We start from the raw sequence: 17500 nt of genomic DNA, 5'->3' as shown, positions 1-17500 counted from the left end.
CGATATGTGAGTCCACACTGCTCGCGATGGAGCCTTCACCTTTGTGGCGAAGCGACGCACGAGCACAATCAGCGGCCTCATCAATCACTTCGGTGCAGTACAAGTAGAGAGACGAGAGACGAGAGACGAGAGACGAGAGACGAGAGACGAGAGACGAGAGACGAGAGACGAGAGACGAGAGACGAGAGACGAGTGACGAGAGACGAGAGACGGGGGGTGTTGGAGGGTGCGTTGCAGTGGCGGTCAACGCGCTTCTCCTTGTGTTCGTTCTGTTGCTCGTGTGTGATTTTTGCGCAACACAACAACACAAAGGCGAAGGCGAAGGCGAGAGCACCAAGCACCATCAAGCAAGCACAGAGCGCAGCCCACGAGCACGATGGCGGACGAGGCAGTGCAGAACTTGCCCATCGACATCCAGTTCAGCAAGCTGAGAGGTGGGAGTAGGTGGGAGGCGTGGCTGTGGTGCCAGAGCTCTTTGCTGTACCTCACTTTGCATACACACACACACGCACACACGAACTCACACGAACTCACACGCTCACATTCACACGCTCACACTCACACGCTCACGCTCACATTCACACGCTCACGCTCACATTCACACACGTACACACACTCACACATGCATACATGGGTTTGTGCAGACTGGTTGATTGATCGGCAATGGGTGAAGAAGGATTACTTCAAGGCAGCAGGAGCCATCCGAAGGCAGATCAACAGCAACTGGAACGCGCTGCCTGAGGAGGTGCGACAGGGCTTCGAAGCACCAGAGCAGCTCACTTACTACGACTGCCAAACCGTCATTGACCGACTCAAGGTTTGTTTGTGTGCGTGACTGTGTGTGTCTGTCTGTCTGTCTGTCTGTCTGTCTGTCTGTCTGTCTGTCTGTCTGTCTGTCTGTCTGTCTGTCTGTCTGTCTGTCTGTCTGTTTCTGTCTCTCTACCCCCAACACACACACGCGCGCATACACTCGCACACAGGAGACGGAACATGGGGCCAAGAACATGCTGGGCCAGTACACATCGCCAATCATGAAGACGTGGGCGTCCATCCTGGCAGACTTTGAGCAGGATTACGTGTTCCTCGGCGACTCTGCCGCTATTCTGGCGCACGAGTGAGTGGGCGAGCAACAACGGTGTGGCAGTGGTGTGGCGAGGTGGTAGAAGCGTGCCGGTTGTGTTCATTCTCCTCCTTGTTCTCTGCTGACTTGCTGGTGGTGCCACCAGTGTCCTGCCTCCCTCCGACACGCATGCGTCTATGTCTCTCACCATGTCGCACACTGTGTTCGTTTGCAGTGTCAACTTTGAGATCCCCGCTGCACGCAAGGCCAAAGACCGCGCATTCAAGAGGCTACAGGTGTGTGTGTGTGTGTGTGTGTGTGTGTGTGTTTGTGTTTATTTGTGTGTGTGTGTGTGTTCACGTCTATGTGCCCTCTACCCAACGCTGATGAGTTGCGTGGCTGCTCCCACCCCAACTCTCTCCCCGCCTTCTCGTCATTGGTTACAGGATCTGAACACAAAGGAGACAGAGTTCAAGAACGCGTCAGAGACAAACAGGAAGCGCTTCGTGGCAGCATGCAAGGACCTGGGATTCGAGGTGCCCATACATGTGCCTGTGTGTGTCTGTGTTGTGTGTGTGTGTGTGTCTGTGCCTGTGTGTCTGTGTCTGTGTGTCTGTGTGTCTGTGTGTCTGTGTTGTGTGTGTGTGTGTGTGTGTGTGTTGTGTGTGTCTGTGTGTGGTGTGCGTGTGTGTGCTTGCGACAATGAGACTTGGTTCAGATACGGCCATGTTCAATCCTTGCGAACTCACCCTTAACACACACGCACGCACGCACGCACGAAATCAGGCTGTTGATGCCATTGGTCTGGAAGGGAAGATCCAGGGTGTGCAGCACAAGCTTGAGCCTGTCTTTGATGCAATTGTGGCCGAGATCAAAGCAGACGCATTCCAATCCGCAACCGACTTTTACAACAAGTTCATGGCGTTCACTCTCGGTATGTGGGTGTCTGTATGTGTGTGTGCATATGCGTGCATGTGTGTATGACTCTCTGTGTGGTTTGGGGGAACAAGACACAGGTGTCTTGTAATTCACATTTAGCTGCCTCACATGGACGCCAGTGGAAGGTTGCATCCGTTCACACACACACACACACACACACACACTCTCTCTCTCTCTCTCTCTCTCTCTCTCTCTCTCTCTCTCTCTCTCTCTCTCTCTCTCTCTCTCTCTCTCTCTCTCTCTCTCTCTCTCTCTCTCTCTCTCTCTCTCTCTCTCTCTCTCTCTCTCTCTGCTAAACCCCCAGTATATCTGTATTTGATAGCCCGCCTGGATGGGTGTGTGCGGAGCGGAGAGTGAATTTGAGAGCTAAGTGTGATACGGCAGTAATAATTGTGGCTGGTACCTTCGTGACTCATCAGCACCGATCGGTACTCGGCTAACCGAGGTTGGATTCCAAGGGCGTATCGAATCCATGGCCCTTCGTTATTGCGATCAGTTTTGACGTTAAACTAGGTCGGCATTAGACATATTGTAAGTAGTCGTTAGCGAGGTCTCCAGCTCTCTCTCTCTCTCTCTCTCTCTCTCTCTCTCTCGCGCGCGCGCACACACACACACACCCTGTCTCTTTTCTTTTTCTCATGCAGGGGAGGAGCCATCCGATATGCTGCCGCTGCTGACATACATCGCTGAGCACGGCAACACGGCCGTTCACACTTTCAAGACGGTACGCAGTAGTGGTGCACTTCATCAAGTTTGTTGGCTTGCATGCACTCAATACGTGGTCATGTGACCGTCTGAAATTCTTTCTCGTGTCTTTCACAGTCACACGCCCTTGCCACGCACACTCTGTCTTGTGGTTGCACACACACACACACACACACACACACACACACACACACACACACACACACACACACACACACACACACACACACACACACACACACACACACTATCCACGTGCCAATAGGGGGAGGCTGTTGAGGTCGACAACGGATATGCGCACACGGCTGTCGATGTGGTTGGCGCATCCTCCAGCGAGCCTGTCATTGACTTTGGCGACGAGCCAGAGCCGACCATCGACTTTGGTGACAGCGGGCCTGACCCCGTCATTGACTTTGGCGACACGCCAATCCCCACCATCGACTTTGGGGACACACCGGCACCCACCATCGACTTTGGTGATGGTGATGGTGATGGTGATGGTGCGCCCACGATCGACTTTGGTGAGGATGAGCAGCCCACGATTGACTTTGGTGAGCAGGGTGCAGAGCCCGTGATCGACTTTGGTGATGACGCAGGCATTGGCATTGTTGTCGAAGGCAGTGGGGCTGGCGACGGCGACGGCGATGGCGATGGCGATGGTGGCGTGAAGGTGCGGGAGTCACTGCTGCACCACCGCAGCACGCGGTTGGCGGTCGTGGACGAGCTGGAGGAGCTCATGATGTTCTTCACCCGCAGGAGCGACGAACTCGGCGGTACGATGAGGCGGGCGGGCGGTCGGGGAGGGGTGGGGGGTTATAGTGGTGTTTTGGCGCTTCTGTGGGCGTGTGTGTGTGTGTGTGTGTGTGTGTGTGTGTGTGTGTGTGTGCATGTGTCTGTGTCTGTGTGTGTGTGTGTGTATGTGTGTGTGTATGTGTGTGTATGTGTGTGCATGTGTGTGTACGGGGTGTTTGCTGTGTTTTGCGTGTGTGGCTTGAGGTGTCATGCTGTACGCCCACTTGCATCATGTCACTTTGATGTTCTCCGCGGATACTATGAACCGATCTTACCACCCCGCCACCATCGTTCCCCTCCCCTTCCTCTCCACTGGTATCCACGCCCTGCCGCTGTTTCGTCTCGTGCAGGCGACCTCGAAATGGCTGCAATTGGCCTCTTCGATTCTGCACACAAATCCGTCCAGAACCAGGTGTGCACCATCGCGTGGCCATGCGTGACAGCATTCTCTCCGCATATCCGTGTTTGTCCGTGTGTCTGTGTCTGTCTGTCTGTCTGTGTCTGTGTCTGTGTCTGTGTCCGTGTGTCTGTGCCTGTGTCTGTGTCTGTGTTGCTCGGCCTCACACCTTCACGTGCTCGTCCGCACATGTGCACGCCACATTTCCCAACTGAAATCCCTCGCCCCACCACCACCCATTCGCACCTCACGCCTATGCATCCATGACATTCACCACTGGCGGTCTTCCATTGTCACAGTCCAAGGAGCAGATGGGCGCCTTCATGTCCGCTGTCACGCGCGTTCACACGCAGCTGACGGGCGAGCGGGTGCAACAGCTGCTCATGATCAAGTCCTCATCACGATATGTGCAGCGTCTTGCTGACGAATTGCGGCAGAAGCTTGAGCTCGCCGACCGCGCACTGCGAAAGACGGAGGACTTTGAGTACGATCATCCTCCTCGCCCACTTTGCACCTGCTTTGCGTGTTTGTTTGTTTGTTTGTCTGTGTGTGTTTCGTGTGCACGCTTTCTGTTTTTCGTGTGCACGCTTTCTGTTTTTCGTGTGCACGCTTTCTGTTTTTCGTGTGCATCCTTTGTCGTTGATGAAACACATTCACACACATGTCTCTCACGCACACACGAATTGCTACCTCATCCCTGCCGTCATCGCCTTAACGCATCGCCCTGTCCCCTCTCTGTCTGTATCTCTCCTCTCTCCGTTGTCTCGATCGCCAGTCGCCAGCGTGCCGAGTGTCGCACCATCGTCCACAACTCCAGCGAGCAGACAGACAAGTACAGGCAACGCATCCGCACCCTCAAGAAACACGTGAGTGTGCCTGTCGTGTTTGCGAGTCTGCGTGCTTGCGTTTCATTGTTGGGTTTGTTTCGTTGTGCGCATATGTTGTTTCCATCAACACGACGTGCGTGGACATGGTTGCGCGCCATGGCTTGGATGCATTTTGCTCACATGAAGTTTTGCACGCATCCTATGACGGCGTGCGGTGTGCAGGTGGAACAGAGCATCAGCAAACTCTACAGCAATCGCCCCGTGCACATTGTTGGCGATATCAACGCCATCTAGCCATACTGTGGGTGTGTGTGTGTGTGTGTGTGTGTTTGTGTGTTTGTGGGTGTGTTTGTGGGTGTGGGTGCGTGGGTGCGTGTGGCTTCATTCTTGCTTCATGCTTGCTTCGTGCTTGCTTCATACTTGCTTTATGCTTGCTTGCATGCATAGGGCACTCACTGCACGCACGTGCAAACGTGTGAACAGTTGGCTTGTTGTGTTTCCATTGCGACTGCTACGCACTTTCTCTGTGTAATTGTGATTGTCGCGCCATAGGAGAAGAGGCACACTTCTCAATGAAATGGAACGAGAGCGAAACCAAACCAACCGAACCCAGGCAATGGCGTTGGCGAAAGTAACAAACAAAGGCAGCTGAGAAGCAAGCAACAAGCAAGCAAACAGGCAAGCGAAGCACAATGAATAATGAACGACGAATCGAATACAGCTTGAGCGAGGTGTAATGTAATGTAATGCGATGTCAAGTGAGCGAGATGAAACCAGCACTTGCACCGAAACAACACATGAATCCACTACGTGTCTGGAGGATCGTGCCAGCATGGCGGCACGACTGTGAACTGAACCGGCGAACACATCGACCGAGCGAAGCGAAAAGAGAAAAAAGGGATCAGGAAGAGACAAGACGCTAAGACGAGCTGCTTGACATGATAATGAGTAAAACTCAACACATAACGCGTGAACCAGAATGCACTACGCAAGACACATGTGTTGGTATGAGGGAGGGAGGCATGTTGCTCGTGTTGGATTGGGGTTGGGGGATCCCTGCACCGAGGCCAGAACCGGCACCAGGAACGGGCAGAGACGAGCACGACCACGACACACAACTGATCCTGTCACACACACACACACACACACACACACACACACACACACACACACACACACACACACACACACACACACACACACTCACTCACTCACTCACACACACACACACACTCACTCACTCACTCACACACACACACACATCAGTCGAGGTGGGGGCGCTTGAAGGGGTTCTCCTCGAACAGGGCTGCATCTGAGTCGGGGTCCAGGGCCCGGAGAACGCGCAGGTGTTCTTGGAGTGCGCAATATTTGGCCGCATAATCACACTCGGCCAGAGTCGTGGTGTCAACTTCTGTGACAGCAACGCCATTGCGTTTTAGGCGGTCCGTGCACATCTTGATGTCTGCACGAAGTAGGTTGAGGCTGAGGAGCTGCGCACTTGTGGGCAGCTGTGGCGATGAATGCTCAGGAAACGGTGGTACTGTGGTGGAAGCGCTATCCGCGCACACGAGAGATGGGTGGGTTGTGGTTAGAAGCAGGTGGGTGTGCGTGGGCACTTGAGCCTGCTGCTTTGCCTGATGCGAGGCGGGTGGTGGGGAAATTGGAGAGTCGGAAGTGTGTCCCTCGAGATAGTCCGTCACGGTGTCCCTCATGAACAGTGGATAGTGAAGCAGCCCAGAAAAGCCGTTGTGGTTGGCTGTGGGCGTCGTCGGCGCTGTCGTCACCGTCGTTGGGTCAACAGCTGATGTGTCAGTGTCATCGTCAGCAAGGTCTTCGAGAAGACTGGCTTCAAGCTGTTCTGTATCCGTGGCCTCGCTGTTGTGGTGATGGCACTCGCCACCACTGTCAGCGTCACCATCGCAGTGAGCGTCAGTGTCACCATCGTCATCATCCTCATCGTCACCATCACCATCATCATCACCTTCACCATCATCGTCGCCATCAGCGTCAGCGTCATCGTCATCATCACCACCAGCATCGCCGTGACTGATGCTGCCTGCATGCTGCGCCAGTAAGTCGGGGTCAACAATACCAAGAAGCTCGCGTGCATGTCGCAGAAACACAATGGCCTTCTCTGTCGGAAATATGAGGAGACCAGTGATAGCGCGGCGAGCACACTCGATGGTGAAACTCTCATTGGCACAGAAGGCCCCCACCTCTTCGCCGGCGGCTGTCGCCCTCTCCAGCCTCAGCTGAAGGCGCTGCATATAGTCAATGAAGCGCTTGTGTGTGTGGTGATGGCAAAGGCAGAGCTTGGCGGAGCTGACTGCGGCGCTGTTGGGGTCGTTGAGGCGAAATGGCGTGTCCTTGCCATCGATGATCAGCTTCAAGTCCAATGGATCTTTGGAGATGGTGACGTCGCCCGCACAAGTCAGCTTGACGGCGATACTGGCTGAATTGGTGTTGGCGCGCGCCCTGCGCCCCCGGCGCCGTGTCTGTGATGACACCGTGTGGTCATGGTGCCCCTGCAAGATGGGAGTGTCGTCTTGAAAGAAGGCCAGCCAGACATCGTTGGCCCGGCTGAGCTCGGTGTTCAGCGGCAGCTCCACGGTTGCGGTGGCGGAGCGCAGCGCACCCTGGCGTTGCGTGTACACGGAGGTGACATTGACCAGTGGCGTGTTGCTTGCCATGTTGCCAAATCTGTCGGGGGGGGGGAAGGGAAGGGAGATAACGGGGTGTGCGTGCGTGCGTGCGTGCTGAGCGCGACGGTGCGTGTTGTTGGGAGATCTGCTGGTGGGGCGAAGAGATGATGGAAGGCGGAGGTGTGAGAGGAGACAGAAATGGTGAGATTGGATTGGGCGAGGGGAGATATGAAGGTGACGCAGTGGAAACGATGACAGGATGACAGAGACAGAATCAATCTGTGGCCAGTGGAAGAGGGGGGGGCAGGGGCACTGGAGAGTGGAAGCAAGCAGCAGACACACACATACACATGCAGACACACACGCAGACACGCACGAAGACACACACGGAGAAGACACACACACACACACGAAGTAGGTGTCAGCCACGACCTTATTCGTGGAAGGCACAGACCTTGTTTTTGTTTGTGCGCGTGTGCGTGTGTGCGTGCTCGAAGCAATGAGCAGACCACTGTCAGCAGCTTGCGGAACAACAACCTCACACGACGATGTCACCAGCCAGGCACGCTAAACCTTTGGCGTGCTTCTCTCTTCCTTTGTCTTCGTGTCTGTGGTTTGTTGGGTGGACAAGCTCATTGCACGCAAGCAAAACAAGCGCGTCGTCGACTTGCGTTTTCTCCTGTCGTTTGTGTGGCTGCGCTGACACACACAAAGCGACGGCCCCAAACAAAGGAAGTGTTTTGGAAGTGGCAGTGGCAATTGGACAGCACTTCCTGCAAGATTGCCCCCGACGAAAGACGCGGGTCTCAGGAAGATATACATAACTCTCTCAAATTTAATTTTAGTTGCAAATTGCATGTCACGGTACGCAAAGTGCAAACAGCCAATCAGGCGCGCTGTTTTGTGTGCCTGTTGTGAGGTGTGACTGCGTGTGTGTGCGCAGTGTTGTGAGGTGTGATCGATGGAAGAGACACAGGGGCAAGGGGAGGTGGAAGGAGGGGTGTAGGGGGAGGACAGAAGAAGCACGGTCATACAAAGACACACACTAAATAACACACAAGCACAAATGGCACACACACAAGCACAAATGGCATACACATAGACACGCACACACGACACACGCACGCATACGCACACACAAACTACTGGACGGCAAGCAAAATGGCAAGTCATCATCATCATCATCATCATTATCATCATCATTATTATCATCATCATCATCATCATCATCATCATCATCATCATCATCATCATCATCAGCAGCAGCAGCAGCAGCAGCAGCAGCAGCAGCAGCAGCAGCAGTCATCATCGTCGTCGCCCGCCTACGCGAAGAGCAAGCTCCAGCATCACGAGGTCAAAGGCGGATGTGCTTCGGCCCATGGTGTGTTGGCGCTGAGCAGGGTCCCACCAGGTGAGGCGATCACGCACGCGGGCAATGTAGGCAGACCGGTGCGCGTACATGGTGCGTGCGTCCATCTCCAGGTGCGCCTTGATGTGCGCTGCGTCGGCCTCTGCAATAAACACGGCCAGCAGCGCCCAGTCAACATACTTCGCCAGCGGCGGGTCGTAGTGGTCGGCAATGAACACGGGAACACAGCCGGCCCAGATGGCATCCATCAGGCGCGGGCTCCACGCGCGGTGGCCGCGGGGAAGCAGACAGTACTTGGTGTGCAGCAATTGGTCAATGTACGCACCGGGAGACAGATAGCCGTCCACCACAACAACATCGCGTTCGTTCACCAGTGTATCATACAACAGTGGTCGCACCCTGCCGCGCTGCATGTTCCCTGCCACAAATGCCAGCATGTCTCGCGGCAGCGTTGTTCCACCTGCCGCTGTTTCAATGCCATCGGAATCTTCCCTTCCCTGCTGCTGCTGTTGTTGTTGTTGTTGTTGTTGTTGTTGTTGTTGTTGTTGTTGTTGTTGTTGTTGTTGTTGTTGTTGTTGTTGTTGTTGTTGTTGTTGTCTGTTGTTGTTGTTGTTGTTGTTGTTGTTGTTGTTGTTGTTGTTGTTGTTGTTGTTGTTGTTGTTGTTGTTGCTGCTGTTGTTGTTGTTGTTGCTGTTGTTGTTGTTGTTGCTGCTGCTGCTGCTGCGCGCGAGCAAGCCGCTGGAGAAGGTCATGCCCGCCCTGAATACACGTGGGACAGCCGTCGCCCACGTGTGGCGGCAGAGATATGTCCTTGTGCACCACATAGTCCGGCTCTGTCACGTCCGCCGTGTTCACCAACGCAATCATGTTGCGCGCGGACGGGAACATGCGCGCGGCAGCCGTGCGTGGCGCTGCCCCCATGTCGTGCCCGCACACGAAGAAGTGGTCGCGGCCCTGCGTCCTGTTCCAATATGGATAACGCTGCTGCACGTGCGCGAGCACAGCAGTGGCGTGCGCATCTGCTGCGCGCTGGCCGGCCTCGCGATCCCGCTGCGTGAAGCGCGCCTCTGCGCAGCTCACGCGCACAAAGAAGAGCTGTGCCTCCTCTGGACTGTCCGTCGAAAAAGTGGAGGCGCGCAGCATGCGCGTGAATGTTGCTTCCGCCGCGTACTTGTAGTCGCGTGTTGGTGGAAGCTGCAGTGATTCCGGGAGCGGGTACATGTACACGCGCAAGTGGCGCGAAAATAGTGCTCCCAGCACATCAGCGACAACATCCGTCTGCAGGGGCGCCTTGGTGTCGTCGCTCCCAGTGTCGCTGGCAGCAGAGACGTGCACTCGCTGTTCTGCCACTTGACGTTTGACGCACAGGTCCGCCGCACCGGCAACCCGCTTCGCGGTCGAGGTCTTGAGCCATCCATTTGTGTTGAAGCCTGCACAGTGCGGCGTGGCGTCGCACACGCGCTGCAACTCCTCCTTGGAGTGCTTGCGCACGTGTCCATAGTCACTGCCGTCTACATCAACGTTGGCAAAGCACTCGTAGTCGCTTGCAGCCGGCTCCACGCCCACAACCACTATGCGTTCCCCTGGTCCCGCTGCGCTTGCCGCGCCTGCTGATCGTGCTGCCCTTGCGTCAGTTCCAGTGCCGCGTTGCCGTTTGCTGCCGCCACTCACCCCTTGCTGGTCGCCTGCTCCCTCCTGCTCCCGCCTGCGAAACTGCGCGCCCGTGTGCTGGTGGTGCTGCCAACCACGATGCTGTCGTTGCTGTGGGTGGTGGTGGTGGTGGTGGTGGTCACCTTGTTCCCGCTCTGCTTGCTGTTCCAATTCCCCTAATTCCCATGGCGGGTGTCCGCCGTGTTGCTGCAGCTCTGCTGTCAACCACACCAGCACCAATAGCACGCTAGCCGCTGCAAGTCCACACCCCACGCGCACCACCACTGTCCTCATCCTACCACAACCACAACCGCTGCCGCCGCCGCCGCTCCAAGAACAACAACAGCAGCAGCATCCCCACTCCTCACCGCCACCACCGCCGCCACACAACTGGTGCTGCCTCAGCCGTCTTCTTCCCTTCATCGGCGGTGCGACTGAATTCAGTCACCACACCAAATTACGCGCACAACACAACACAAGAAGCCGGCACGTGGTTGCAGAGACACCATTTCACGTCCAGCCGTGTGAACGGTGCAGAGAGACAGAGGGGTCGACGACGATACAGAGGCAGAGAGAGGGGTGCAGCCCTTGAAGTGAGATACAGGCAAGGCCAGAGAAGAAGAAGAAGAAGAAGAAGACAACCGCAAGTGCTTGTGTACAGTTGTCGAAGAAAAAAAATGGCGACGACGAGAAACGAGGCAGGCGTGTTGGAGGAGGTGGAAGGCATGTTCGATGATGCGGAGGGAGACGACAGCCTGCCCATGGAGCTGGAGAGCAAGATGACAATGGCAACTGCGAGGGGTGAAGTGGCTGGAGATGGTGGTGAAGAGGGAACACAAAGTGCACCCGCTTCCGATGACGCCGTCACAGCGGAGGCGATTGAGGAGAGCATCGACTTTGCGGATAAGAGCCACCGCCGGCTGCGCGGCGCAGATGATGCTGGCTTGTACAACGAATCCGATGACGACGACATTGATGACGTGCACGGCGATCTCGAGGACGCCGCCAGCAGAGGAAGTGAGTTTGTGTGTTTGTTCGTGCGTTCGTTTGTGTGTTTGTTCGTGCGTTCGTTTGTGTGTGTGTGTGTGTGTGTGTGTGTGTGTGTGTGTGTGTGTGTGCGTTCGTTTGTGCGTTTGTTCGTTCGTTCGTTTGTTTGTTTGTGTATGTGTGTGTGACATGATGGTGTGGGAGTTGCTTCGCCCTTCCCCCGTTTGTCTTCACCCTCGGTCTTTCGCCCTTTCCTTGTCTGCCCCCTACCTTTCTTTCGTGCACGCCTCGTCTGCGTCTGTTCGTGTGGTTGGATTTGCGCTGTTTTGTCGTGTGGTTGGTGTGGTTGGAGTCGCCAACTGACGCCACTGCGCTATACAATTGATGCACTCGCTGCAGATCTGACCAAGATGTACCAGTCTTGGGGCCAGAACCCAAACTCGCAGCGTCGCCGGGGACAGCAAGGGGTACGCTGCATGTGACTGATTGCAATGAAACACTGCTATGTATTGCCAGTGTGGCCGTGGGGGAAGGAGGGAGGGAGGGCGGTGCTGCTGCATGGCGACCTCATCGTGTCGTGTCCCACTGAGCTCCTGCACACCTTATCGTAGACTCACACCATGAACAACTAATTGTAACACGCGGCGCTTTCGTTGTCATGGTCGGCATGCTGCTGTGATCACCACGAAGGCATCCGGCAAGGCTGGCCGCGTGAGTGTCGAGGCGTACACGGGCGCACGCCTGAAGGATTCTGCTGCCAATCGTGTGCTGAAGGCAAGCAAGAAAATCAACCTGAACCGTCTGCGGAACACAGACAGGGCGGATCGCGCCACCACCGAGCAGGTGTCGCACGCTGCGCTTTGCTTGCGCCCGTTTGGATTCATGTGTCAGTTCGTGTGTTCGGTGATGTGTGACGCCATGTGTGAGTTCATGTGTGTGAAATGACGTGCGGATTCATGTGCGTGCACATGCGCACACTCTTCCATGTGCTTGTGCATGCTGATGTACATGTATGTACGCGTTTGTGTGGCTTTATTTGTATTGCGTTGTCTTCTATTAATCTCGGACAACTTCATCAACGTGCTCACGACCGTCGTCTCGCGCGTCGGCACTACCCCCCTCCTCTCTCTCTCTCTCTCTGTCTCTCTCTCTGTCTGTCTCTGTCTGTCTGTCTCTCTGTCTCTCTGTCTCCTCCGCACTGCTCGCACCTCTGCAACAGGTGATGGACCGGCGCACACGCAAGATGCTCATGTCCCTGATCAACCGCGAAGTGCTTGATAACGTGCACGGCTGCATCAGCACCGGCAAGGAAGCGAATGTCTACTACGCCACATCGGAAGGTGTGTGTGTGTTGTATGTGTATGTGTGTGTTGTTGTATGTGTGTGTGTTGTATGTGTATGTATGTGTGTGTTGTATGTATATGTGTGTGCGTTTGCTTTTGTAATTGTGTGATTGTGTGATTGCGTGTGCACGTGTATGTGTGTGGTGTTTGCGCGTTTAGATTTGCATGGTGTCGGCGCAAGGGATATGAGTCGTTACGAAAACGCACAACTGACTGGGCTGTGTGCCCTGCGTGTGCGCATGCATGTGATGATGGATGGCCATTGCAGGCGGCGATGAGTACGCTGTTAAGATTTACAAAACATCAATCCTTGTCTTCAAGGTTTGTTGACGTCACGATAGTGGTGGTGGTGGTGGTGATGGAGATGATGCTGGTGGGCGTGTTCGTTGATTGTGTTTTTGTGTATGTCTGTGTGTGTGTGTGTGTGAGTGTGTGTGTGTGTGTGTGTGTGTGTTCGTGTGTGTGTGTGTGTGTGTGTGTGCAGTCCCAAATGCATTCGCCCACGCCTGTGCAGTCAAGCCACTCACATGCCGTGCTGTGATGTGTTTGTGTGCTCCACACAGGACCGCGACCAGTATGTGACGGGCGAGTTTCGTTTCCGTCACGGGTACAGCAAACACAACCCGCGCAAGATGGTCAAGGTGAGCCGGCACGTTGTGCTTGATCCAGCATACCTCGCCCTCCACAACACTCAATTGCATGCATGTCCTGCGTTTAATCAAGCAGTCACACACACACACACACACAAAACACACACAACCACTCACTCAATCATACACCATACGTGCTTCCGTGTGTCCGCTGCAGGTGTGGGCGGAGAAGGAGTTTCGAAACCTTGCTCGCCTCAATGCGGGCGGCGTGCCCAGCCCAAAGCCCATTGAGCTCAAGTCCCACCTCATCGTCATGCAGTTTTTCGGCTCTGAAGGTGGGCGGGGTGACAGCCAAATTGTACTTGTTGCGAACATGTGTGTGCGCGCGCCCGTGTGTGTGTCTGCGTGTTGCAACAAGCGTCAGTACAAGGGCTGTCTCAATACTGAACCACTGCCTCCAAAGCTAGACCCCGAGCTTCATACTTGCCATCGCTAACGTTACACACACACACACACACACACGCACACACACACACATGCACACCAGGGTGGCCGTCACCGCGCCTGAAGGATGCGGATGTGTCTGCAGCAAAGGCGAGCGAGCTGTACTTTGAGTGCGCGATGCTAATGCGTCGCATGTACATGACGTGCGGCCTCGTCCACGGCGATCTGAGCGAATACAACATCCTGTCAGTTGCACGTGCTTTGGTGGCTGTCGAGGAGGAAGAGGAGGAGGAGGCACAGGGTTGCTGTGGACGTGCTGGTTTGGTTTCGTGCATGGGTTGAGTGCGAAGTTGTGTGCGCGCGCGTGTGTGTGTGTTTGTGAGCGGTCCTTGCACCCAGATAGGGAATTACTCCCCATTCACACACATACATGCACGCACACATGCATGCACGCACGCGCACGTGTATCTCAGGTATCACGATGGTGGGCTCATCTTCATTGATGTGTCACAGTCTGTTGAGCACAACCATCCCCACTCAAAGGAATTTCTTCGCCGCGATATCAAGAACATCAACGGTGGGTTGGTTGATTGCTGTGTTGTGTGTGGTGTGTGTTGTGTGTGGTGTGTGTTGTGTGTTGTGTGTTGTGTGTTGTGTGTGTGAAATGCGTAAGCGTATTTGTTTTTGCCTGTTCGCTTGCGTGCCTGCCCAGTCCACCCTGAAGGATCTTATTTGCACCTCGTGGCGTGGTCGTGTGCTGCCTCCCTACTGTTCTCTGTTGTTGTCTTTGATCCACCTGACAGATTTCTTCAGCAGCAAGTTCAAGGTGGACACGATGACAAACAGGGACCTGTTTGAATTCATCACAGACCCGCTCATCACAGACGAGAACGTCGACGAGTGCTTGCAGGCAATCCGTTTCGCGTGAGTCGCACAAACATACATACACATGCACACACACACGCACACGCACCCACACACACATGCACACGCACCACACACACACACACACACACACACACACACACACACACACACACACACACACACACACACACACGCACACACACATGTGCACCTGCGGTGTGCCACTCGTGCTAAACTGACTGTCATGGCCTCATGCCTTCATTGCTTACAGGCTCCAAGAACGGCTCACCCTCGAACAAGACCCAGAAGCAGCCGCCCAATTGGAGGTGGGACTGGATGAATTGTGTGACCATCGCGGCTGTGATGGTCATACTCTGGCGCTGGCCCAGTTCCTGTGCTTCTTTGTTTTTTGCAGAGGTGCCGTTCATGAGCACTTCTCTTTGCACACACACACACACACACACACATACACACACACGCACACGCACGTACACACGCGCGCGCGCGCGCAAGCAAGCACATTGTGGATCACCCTCACGTGTGTTCACGCCCGCCTGTTCTCGCTTGTGTCGTCAGATTGAGGACTCTGTGTTCCAGCAGGTGTTCATCCCTGGCTCCCTCGACGAGATGCAAGCGCGCCACATCCGCAGCGCCATCGCAGGCCAAACAGACTTGGTCAGCACTTGCTGCCGCTGCTACTGTGGTTACTGCTGCTGCTGTCATCGTCGTGGTGTGATGTGGCGCGAACAGTTCCGTGTTGCACTCCGCTTGTTCGCTGTGTTTTCTTGCGTCACTCGCCCTTGCCTCCCCACACGTCAGCGTGCCGTCATTCCACCTTTCAACTCACAGCACCCCCCTCCCTTGTTTTTCTTCATGCACAACAGTTGCACTTCCAGGTGCTGACGGGCATGCGCGATGACTTGACCGGCGCGCGCACCGTTCCCGCTGTTCTGGAGCGATTGTATGCGCGACACAAGCCCGGCACCACCGCCACACAGGCTGATGGTGATGATGGTGATGATGGTGATGATGAGACACGTGCGCGGTATGAGGGCGGCGCCCATCATGACACGAAATACGATGAAGACCACCACCATGATGATGATGATGATGACGACGACTATGATGATGATGATGAGGGTCAGGCTGTGGGTGGCGGTGAGGTTGACACTGCACAAATGTTGATGCTGGACCCAGCGCTCCAGTCGCTTCTGCCGCAGCTGCCGACGGTCGCTGCCAATGCGCCGCTACGGACGAAGGACACGACAGGTGGCAGTGATGGTGATGACGTGCGGGCGACAAGTGGCAAGGGGAATGAGGGTGATGGCGATGATGACGATGATGAGGATGATGGCGACAGCGATGGCTCGTATGACGATGACGACGATGATGACGACGATGATGACGACGAGTGGGCGTTGCCTGGTCAGCTGCCCGACTTGAGTGGGATGACAAAGGCGGAGAGGAAGAAGGCTGTGAAGGAGTTTAACCGGGAGCGTCGTGCCAGCAAGACCCCGAAGCACATCAAGAAGAGGAAGAAGAAGCTTGCCAAGCGCCGCAAGGGCAAGAAGTGATGCATGGCAGCTCGTGCTCTTGTGGTTCCTGGCTTCGTTGTCGATGCACGCTTTCGTACATGTCCATGTTTATGGTGTGCTGTTACTGTGAGTCTGTGATGCGAGTGGTGTGCTCTGCTGTTTTGCGTCCCGTGTTTGTCTTGCGGCTTCTGCCTTGCAATATGGGCGTCAGCATAAAACATCAAACAGTGAGGGGCAAAGTGCATTGTTGATGAGGGAAACATCGACACCCCCAAATGGTAGCCACAGCGGCCAGGAACAGGCAGTCTGTTCTGCTGTGACGTCAGACCTAAAGACGATTTCATAACTCAAGCAAGTATGCAGTGTTGTTGTCATAACTTTCGTTCATATGGGCTGTTCCCCGAAAACCCTCAAGCGATCCGATGGCTTGTGCGTTATCAGAAGATCAAATGTGTTTGCTTCATCTCGAACGCTTGCGTTCAAGACGTCCTTGGGTCAACGCGTGGACGGCTCCAAACGTGGTGGCATTGCACAGCCGCCTCTTTGATCGCTTTTTTTTTTCTGTTATTGTTCAGCTTCACGCTTGTCGGCTCGGGGATGATGCGTTCGCGTGTATTGTCTACTACAGAAGATAAGCGTGCGTTGTTGTTGTTGTTGTTGTTGTTGTTGTTGTTGTTGTTGTTGTTGTTGTTGTTGTTGATGATGATGTTGTTGTTGTTCTTCTTCTTCTTGATGTTGACTAAAAGTAAGAGAGAGGGCAAGTGGGGAGTGGCCTGCACCCCTCGCTGCAGAGAGAAAGACAAGAAAACGAAACATGGCACAACGCACAGAAGCACATGCAAACGGCAACAACATGGTTCCGTGAGCCAACAGCTGTTGCTCGCATGCCCCTGTGCCGGTCGCGTGTATGCGCCTTATTTGCCCTGTGGTGGGAACGTTGTGATCGTGTGGTGCAGCCAGGCAAGTGCAACACGTGAGCACTGAAACGGCACCGAAGCAATGCAGCAAGCAATAAAAGGAGGGAAGGAAGGAAGGAAGGAAGGAAGGAAGGAAGGAAGCAATAAAAGGAGGCAATGAAGGAAGGAAGGAAGGAAGGAAGAAAGGAAGGAAGGAAGAAAGGAAGGAAGGAAGCAATAAAAGGAGGCAATAAAAGGAGGTAATGAAGGAAGGAAGGAAGGAAAGAAGGAAGGAAGGAAGGAAGCAATAAAAGGAGGCAATGAAGGAAGGAAGGAAGCAATAAAAGGAGGCAATGAAGGAAGAAAGGAAGCAATAAAAGGAGGCAATGAAGGAAGAAAGGAAGCAATAAAAGGAGGCAATGAAGGAAGAAAGGAAGCAATAAAAGGAGGCAATGAA

General features: G+C 54.6%; 5 protein-coding genes across 5 annotated transcripts in view; 2 read left to right on the top strand and 3 right to left on the bottom strand.

The window, feature by feature from the left end:
* The window catches only part of PTSG_03296 (uncharacterized protein), a gene marked incomplete at both ends in the record, with an annotated part of 2335 nt that extends 2254 nt beyond the window's left edge, over window positions 1–81 (bottom strand). The window contains one exon of the mRNA XM_004995818.1: window positions 40–81. Within this exon, the coding sequence (XP_004995875.1) occupies window positions 40–81 (42 nt within the window). The remainder of the gene's footprint in view (window positions 1–39) is intronic.
* A 211-nt stretch (window positions 82–292) lies between these two features.
* Window positions 293–5430, top strand: PTSG_03295 (uncharacterized protein). Its single transcript, XM_004995817.1, has 12 exons — window positions 293–434; window positions 645–817; window positions 981–1114; window positions 1296–1356; window positions 1507–1596; window positions 1847–1994; window positions 2644–2723; window positions 2970–3477; window positions 3847–3908; window positions 4193–4377; window positions 4669–4759; window positions 4943–5430. Exons 1-12 carry the CDS (start codon window positions 377–379, stop codon window positions 5012–5014), a joined length of 1662 nt encoding a protein of 553 aa, XP_004995874.1. The 5' UTR covers window positions 293–376; the 3' UTR covers window positions 5015–5430.
* A 473-nt stretch (window positions 5431–5903) lies between these two features.
* On the bottom strand, window positions 5904–8089 carry PTSG_03294 (uncharacterized protein). Its single transcript, XM_004995816.1, has 2 exons — window positions 7817–8089; window positions 5904–7510 (listed from the first exon to the last, which is right to left on the bottom strand). The coding sequence occupies exon 2, from the start codon at window positions 7408–7410 to the stop codon at window positions 5983–5985; it is 1428 nt and encodes a 475-aa protein (XP_004995873.1). The 5' UTR covers window positions 7411–7510; window positions 7817–8089; the 3' UTR covers window positions 5904–5982.
* Window positions 8090–8667: 578 nt separating this feature from the next.
* Window positions 8668–10568, bottom strand: PTSG_03293 (uncharacterized protein; the record flags this gene model as incomplete). The annotated part of the gene is made up of 3 exons (XM_004995815.1): window positions 8668–8989; window positions 9501–10235; window positions 10525–10568. The coding sequence occupies 3 exons, from the start codon at window positions 10566–10568 to the stop codon at window positions 8668–8670; spliced, it is 1101 nt and encodes a 366-aa protein (XP_004995872.1).
* A 263-nt stretch (window positions 10569–10831) lies between these two features.
* Window positions 10832–16378, top strand: PTSG_03292 (atypical/RIO/RIO1 protein kinase). Its single transcript, XM_004995814.1, has 13 exons — window positions 10832–11398; window positions 11768–11835; window positions 12059–12211; window positions 12588–12708; window positions 12980–13032; window positions 13275–13352; window positions 13519–13636; window positions 13849–13990; window positions 14219–14322; window positions 14549–14669; window positions 14884–14938; window positions 15189–15287; window positions 15497–16378. Exons 1-13 carry the CDS (start codon window positions 11059–11061, stop codon window positions 16184–16186), a joined length of 2142 nt encoding a protein of 713 aa, XP_004995871.1. The 5' UTR covers window positions 10832–11058; the 3' UTR covers window positions 16187–16378.
* Window positions 16379–17500: the final 1122 nt, after the last annotated feature.

Source organism: Salpingoeca rosetta, assembly GCF_000188695.1.
Source record: "Salpingoeca rosetta unplaced genomic scaffold supercont1.7, whole genome shotgun sequence".
Taxonomy (NCBI): domain Eukaryota; class Choanoflagellata; order Craspedida; family Salpingoecidae; genus Salpingoeca; species Salpingoeca rosetta.
Note: the sequence above shows the minus strand (reverse complement) of the source record. Positions and strands in the feature narration are given on the sequence as shown.

What these genes read in the sequence shown, in the direction of transcription:
- PTSG_03294 (XM_004995816.1), bottom strand. Translation starts at nt 7,410, where the DNA reads ATGGCAAGCAACACGCCACTGGTCAATGTCACCTCCGTGTACACGCAA.
- PTSG_03295 (XM_004995817.1), top strand. Translation starts at nt 377, where the DNA reads ATGGCGGACGAGGCAGTGCAGAACTTGCCCATCGACATCCAGTTCAGC. An exon ending in GCGCATTCAAGAGGCTACAG is followed by an intron (nt 1,357 to 1,506) that starts GTGTGTGTGTGT and finishes CATTGGTTACAG; the next exon opens with GATCTGAACACAAAGGAGAC. An exon ending in ACAAATCCGTCCAGAACCAG is followed by an intron (nt 3,909 to 4,192) that starts GTGTGCACCATC and finishes CCATTGTCACAG; the next exon opens with TCCAAGGAGCAGATGGGCGC.
- PTSG_03292 (XM_004995814.1), top strand. Translation starts at nt 11,059, where the DNA reads ATGGCGACGACGAGAAACGAGGCAGGCGTGTTGGAGGAGGTGGAAGGC. An exon ending in ATCGCGCCACCACCGAGCAG is followed by an intron (nt 12,212 to 12,587) that starts GTGTCGCACGCT and finishes CCTCTGCAACAG; the next exon opens with GTGATGGACCGGCGCACACG. An exon ending in CGATATCAAGAACATCAACG is followed by an intron (nt 14,323 to 14,548) that starts GTGGGTTGGTTG and finishes TCCACCTGACAG; the next exon opens with ATTTCTTCAGCAGCAAGTTC.